General features: G+C 37.7%; 1 protein-coding gene across 1 annotated transcript; it reads left to right on the forward strand.

The window, feature by feature from the left end:
* The first annotated feature begins 5150 nt into the window (after window positions 1–5150).
* Window positions 5151–6471, forward strand: LOC131858234 (uncharacterized). The gene is made up of 2 exons (XM_059211412.1): window positions 5151–5756; window positions 5848–6471. Exons 1-2 carry the CDS (start codon window positions 5202–5204, stop codon window positions 6226–6228), a joined length of 936 nt encoding a protein of 311 aa, XP_059067395.1. The 5' UTR covers window positions 5151–5201; the 3' UTR covers window positions 6229–6471.
* The last annotated feature ends 278 nt before the right edge of the window (window positions 6472–6749 follow it).

The following is a 6749-nucleotide window of genomic DNA, read 5'->3' on the forward strand; positions in this document are numbered from 1 at the left end:
TCATGGGTCCATCGAGATGCCCTCTTTGCGAATCCGAGGAAGAAAATGTGGATCACTTGCTTCTAAATTGTAGTTTCAATCAGAAATGTTGGGATTGGCTTTGCTCAAGCCTCGGATGGCCGACTCCAAGACCTAGGGACATTTCAGAATGGCTGATTAGTTGGCAACCTCCCCACACAAAGGATATTTATCACTTAGTGTGGCAAATAGCGCAGGCAATTCTCATATGGGAAATTTGGAAGGAGAGAAACAGGAGGATCTTTAAAGAATCAAAATTGAGGGTGGAATCCCTTCTAAATAAGATCGAGGCAACAATTGTGGAAAAAATCAATAATAGACTTAGACATGTACAGGAAAAGTCTATTAATTTAACCAGATGGGATGAGGTTCTTCGTGCTAAGTGGAGGGGTCTGATAATCCCCCCGTTTATTGGGAGAGGAGGTAAGCAGGCTGAGATAGATAGAAAGCTAACAAAATGGGTTTCCCCCCGTAAGGGCCGGGCCAAGCTAAACTTCGATGGTGCCTCTCGTGGGAATCCTGGTTTAGCTGGTATAGGGTGCGCTATTCATCAAGATAACGGTGTTCTGATTGTTAGCTTAAATAAGCCTATTGGCTTGGCTTCGAATAACTTGGCTGAGTTTTCTGCTCTACGGGAGGGATTGATTATAGCAAAGTCACCCAAGATTAAATATTTAGAAATAGAGGGGCATTCGGCGTTAACCATAAATGCAGTCAGGACTAGGGATGTATCAAATTGGAAATTGAAGGCGGAATTAAAAAGCATTTTGGATTTGATCAAATACTTTGAGGAAACTTCGGTTAATCATATTTATAGGGAAGGCAATTCTGTAGCTGACAAGTTAGCCAATTTAGGGGCAGACGGTAATTCGTATGTTTTTAGGAAGGATAGTCTCACGGATTAAGTTTTGGCCGTGCCCCCCCTTCAAATCACTCCTCTCCTAGTCCTCTCCAATTTTCACATTTATATGCTCTAGGATGGGAGGCCACAGCCACCTTTTAGCAGTATATTGGCATTCTAAGGTTCAGATATATATATAGATACATATATATATACATATATATATATATGTACTCACATATATAGATATGTATATATTTATAGTCAATCCCATATTCATCGGATCGATTTATGTTATATGATGCATTCACATATATAAATATATGCATATATATATATTCATATATATAGATATGTGTATATATATACAATCATATATATATATACATATATCCATATTCTCATATATATATGTATATGTGTGGGTATGCATGGGTATAAATAGAATATTACACATTTGCATACACGCATATACACATATATAATTACAGAATTTATATATCTATGAGTACATATATATACATAAATATATATACATATCTGAACCTTCATATATGATTCTTTGTTCTGACTGTTTCCTTGACTACCAAGTCTGTGAGTGAATGCAAGGGGTGTTTCAGTCGTGTAGAGGGGTGATTGGTAGTAGTCTGGTCTCTCTGTTTCGGTTCGTGCAGGTCATCCCTCCAATGAATGATATATGATTTATGTGGGTTCTGGGCTGCGAAGGTACAGTCTCTATTAAGGAGCAAATCATTTCTTTCAATGGCAATCTAGGTCTGACAGGCCTTGTGTCTTTGAGCTTTGGTTTATGATTTGTAGATATTCGGTTTTCAAGATTATGCATTTCGGTTATTGTTGATAATAATCCTATTTTTGGATTCATGCCTTGTGGTTAAATTGGGACAGTAATTTCTGGTTTCAATGTCATGGTTTGCTGGACAGTAGAGGATCTTAAAGAACTGCTTAACATTCGATTTGTCTCGTTTTGAGATACCCTGTATATATAATGGTGGGTCCATTCGGTTTCTTTCAATCGATAGATGTATGGTTAGCAGGTCTTTTGTTGTAGTTTTGTGGTGGGTGGTAGAAGTTAACTCTGAATTTTCATGGTTTCAGTTAATTAGTAAGCTCTATTGATGTAAACATCTGGATAGACCCTCTGCCCTTATGTTGTTTCACTCCTTTCTTATGGCAATGGCGAACTGGGTCTGCCAGACTCTGTGTCTTTGAGCTTTGGTTTATGATTTTTAGATATTCGGTTTTTAAGATTATGCATTTCGCTTATAGTTGATAATTATCCTATTTTTGGATTCATGCCTTGTGGTTAAACTGGGACAGTAATTTCTGATCTCTGTGTCATGGATTGCTGGAAAGTAGAGGATCTTAAAGAACAGCTTAACATTCGTTTTGTCTCGTTTTGAGACACCCTGTATATATAATGTTGGGTCCATTCGGTTTCTTTCTATCGATAGAAATACGGTTAGCAGGTCTTCTGTTGGAGTTATGTGGTGGGGGGTAGCAGTTAACTCTGAATTTTCATGGTTTCAGTTAATTAGTAAGCTCTATTGATGTAATCATCTGGATAGACCACTCTGCCCTTATGTTGTTTCACTCCTTTCTGGGTTCATCTGTATATTCTAATGATTCTAGCAGACTCATTGATAGTTTTTTTTTTGTTTTTTTTTGCATTTTGGCATTTAAATACACATACAGATGCATATGAAAATACTTACGGTTGGGAGAATCTGATATCTGCAGAGTTAAAAGCAATTATGAATCTGAACGAAATTGATCCTTTCCATTAGTAGGTAGAATTGTAGCCTGGATAATCTCTTAAATTGAAACCCAAAAGGTTAAGGTGGTTTCAAGCTAAGGGATATCCAGGCTATAATCCTCTTACTTAAATAGAAAGATGTAACCTAAGTTACCGGTACTTCAGGTTTTGCCCCCGAATCCGGATACGATACGTATCGGATTCGGATTCGCCTCGGAATCCCTGTGGATTCGGACAGGGTACTGATTTTTGCCTCCTGAAACGCATCCGTTTTTGGAGTCCCGATTCCAGACGCATCCGGTGTAGACGTGGCGATTCCATAAGGTTTTTTTGACGAATCCGCATCGGACACAAATTTCGAGGGTTTTTTTACGGGTCGAATCATGTCTTTTCACGTTTTAAACCTAAAGCAAAGCTAAAATTAAAAAACGCGAAATCATTATTCCACGCGAAATAGTGAGAGGAAAATCGAAAAATGCAGGTTTGAGAGGAGGCGCGACGACAGAGGTGAGAGGAGGCGCTAGGGCAGGAGGCGCAACGGAGGCGCGACGGCACAGAGGCTTCGACGGAGGCGCTCGGGCAGGAGGCGCAACGGAGGCGCGACGACGGCACAGAGGCGCGACGCCACAAAGGCACGACGGAGGCACGAGGACGGCACAGAGAGGCGAGACGGGAGGTGCCAGGCAGGAGGGCGACGGCTGACAACCAGCGCAGGTTTTAAATTTTAAATTTTTTTTAAGTTTGTTAAAATAATGATCATAGTTTGTTAAAAAATTAAATTTTATTATAGTTTTTAAAAAAATTTATTAGTTTGTAAAATTTTATTATAGTTTTTAAAAAAATTTATTAGTTTGTAAAATTTTATTATAGTTTATTTAATAATTTATATAAAATTTAAAAATTAAATTTAATAATTTATTTAAAATGAAAGTAATTAAATTTTAATTTTTAATTACACAAATTATTATAAACTATAGTTTGTTTAATAAACTATTAAACAAACTATAGTCTATAATAATTTGTGTAATTAAAAATTAAAATTTAATTACTTTCATTTTAAATAAATTATTAAATTTAATTTTATATATTTAACATTTAGAATCTATTGTTTACTATTAATTTATTAAATATTAATAATTATTTTTTAATTTGTTGTAGAAATCATAATGGCAACGACTACTAGCTCTACTCCTCAACGGACTTTCAAAACTGACCCAAATTCACCTTTATGGAAATATGTCAAAATAATAGACCAAGTAAAAGGTGGTGGAACATTTTTATGGATATGCAACTTCTGTAGTACGAAAAAAACTAGCTCCTAGAGTCGTGTCAAAGCCCATTTTTGTGCCATTCCCCAACAAGGAATCAAACCATGTCTAGGAAAGAATGGAAATGGGATGTCACCTCAAGAAATAGCAGGATATATTAGAGAGCAAGAGGAAGCAGATGCAAGAGTTGGTCGTGCCTCAAACCATCCTTTGTTGACAGGAAGAGGAAGTAAATCAAAGAGGCCCCCTACTTCTCCATCTTATAGCGATTTTCCTGATATCGTGGTAGAGAGCCACCCATTCTTGGACCCAATTAGTGAAGAACCTGTTATTGTGAAGAGAAGCAAGGGACCATTAGAGAGAGCATTTAAGAATGATGCTAGAGAGATTGCAGATCAATCCGTTGGAAGATGTCTATATGCAAACGGTTTGTCATTTAATGTGGTACGATCACCATATTGGCAGGATATGTTGAAAAAGGTAAATGAGGCTCCACAAGGGTACACAGGGCCAGGTTATGAGAAGGTGCGTAGCACCTTACTAGCAAAGGAGGTAAAAAACATAGACAATGCATTGGCTCCCATTAGAAATTCATGGAAACAAACAGGGGTGTCCATCATTTCAGATGGATGGAAGGATACCAAAAATCGGCCATTAATTAATGTAATTGCAGTGTGCCCTAAAGGGGCAATGTTTCTGAAAGCTGTGGATTGTGAGGGACAGATGAAGGATGCACAATTTATTGCTAACATCCTTATACAATGCATTCAGGATGTGGGACCTCAAAATGTTGTCCAAGTAATAACGGACAATGCAAAGAATTGTAGAGCTGCAGGTATGTTGATTGAGACACGGTTTGAACACATATTTTGGACACCTTGTGCTGTCCACTCTCTCAACCTCATGCTACAAAAGATAGGCAGGAAAATAGATTGGATCAAACAAATTTATGTTGAGGCTGAAGAGATCCAAATGTTCATCACAAACCATAACATGTCACAGGCCATTTTCAGATCATTTTCACAGTTGGAGTTGCTAAAGGTAATTGAAACACTTCAATTTTTAAAATCTACATTTCACTTTGATGGTTACTTAATTTTTATTTTTTTATCATGTCTTCTTTGTATTCTAATTTTTATTTTTAATTTTTGAATAGGTTGCCGAGACCCGATTTGCATCCAACACAATCGTCTTGAGGCGACTTGTGAAGGTGCGACAGCCACTTGCTAGCATGGTAATTAGTCAAAGTAGGTCCCTATGGAGGCAATCCAATACTGAAAGGGCAGCAAATGTAAAGCGCATGATCCTAGATGACACTTGGTGGGATCGAGTGGAATATCTTTTGAGTTTCACTGAGCCCATCATGAGTATGATCCGTTATACTGACATGGATCACCCATGTTTGGGAGAGGTATATGATGGCATTGACTCGATGATTGAGAAAATGAAAGCCATCATCAATGCAAAAGAGCAAGATCCCGAAGAAACTTTCTTCAAAGAGGTTCAATCAATTTGTGTTGAGCGGTGGAACAAAATGACCACCCCACTACATCTTCTTGCATTTGCATTGACTCCCAAATTTTATAGTGATGAAATGCTTGCTAAGCCATCAAGGGTACCACCATATAGAGATTCAGAAGTCAGTGAAGGGTGTAGGACAGCACTTACTAAACTCTTCCCAGATTCTGAAATGGAGGATTTAATGACAAGTGAGTTTGCTGATTTTGTAGCCTCCAATGGTCAAAGTGTTTCCGCTCTCCGTGACAAGTATAAAAAGGATTCTCATGCTTGGTGGTACCTCAATGGCCATACATCACCAAACCTTCAAACTCTTGCAATCAAAGTTTTATCGCAAGTAAGTTTCATAATTTTTATTGCTCTCTAAATTTAGATTTTTTACTATTTTATAATTGTCACCCTCTCACTTTGTGTCAATTATTCAATAGGTTGCTAGTTCCTCTTCATCTGAGCGAAATTGGAGCACATACTCCTTTATCCACTCAGTGAAACGCAACCGACTGGCAGCAAGTAAGGCAGAAGAGCTCGTTTATGTGCATTCAAACTTGCGCCTTCTTACTCATAAACAAAATGAGTATAAGGATGGGAGCACAAAGTTTTGGGATGTAGATCCAGAGCGAACTGATTTGGATTTTTCAGCTGCCACACAATCTTTACTTTCTGGGGAGTCTGATAGCCAATGTGCTGCTAGTGCAAGTGGCAGTGAGGCTGCATGTGGTTCCAGTACTCTACCTACATCATCTAATGTCAATGATGATGTTGATCTTGATCTTCCTAGTGACCCATATGATGCTATTGCTGATTATTAGTTGTGTCATTTTATTGTTGAACGGTTGAGCCAGTGAACAATGAATTCGATATCTATCATAACATTCAAAGTTTGTAATTTTGTTATAGACTTATAGTTATATCAATATGAATCATATATGATAGTTCCAAGTTTTGTTTAGCATATGGATGATATGTGGGATTCTAAATTTAATTTTTGTTTCTACTTATTAGAGTGTATATATGTATATATTTATGATTTTTACCTTTTTTTGTACGGACGTACCCATACGTACCCAAGCCCCCCCTAAAAAAAATGTCGTACCAGCGTACCGTACCCACGTACCCGTACCCGTACCCGTACCCGTACCGGCAACTTAGCATGTAACTATTCATTATATGATTGCAGCAAATTATTATGTTTACTATGCTTCTAACAGTCTGGCAAAGTATGTTGCTATAAGGTCTTGCAGATTCGGGAAACAGGTCAGAAGTCAATACTCGATGCTTTTGTGGATTTACCAATGAGTGGATGATGGATTCAACCGGAAAGTGCTGAAAG

Source organism: Cryptomeria japonica, chromosome 9 (assembly GCF_030272615.1).
Source record: "Cryptomeria japonica chromosome 9, Sugi_1.0, whole genome shotgun sequence".
NCBI classification, from domain to species: Eukaryota; Viridiplantae; Streptophyta; class Pinopsida; order Cupressales; family Cupressaceae; genus Cryptomeria; species Cryptomeria japonica.

What these genes read in the sequence shown, in the direction of transcription:
- LOC131858234 (XM_059211412.1), top strand. Translation starts at nt 5,202, where the DNA reads ATGATCCTAGATGACACTTGGTGGGATCGAGTGGAATATCTTTTGAGT. An exon ending in CAATCAAAGTTTTATCGCAA is followed by an intron (nt 5,757 to 5,847) that starts GTAAGTTTCATA and finishes ATTATTCAATAG; the next exon opens with GTTGCTAGTTCCTCTTCATC.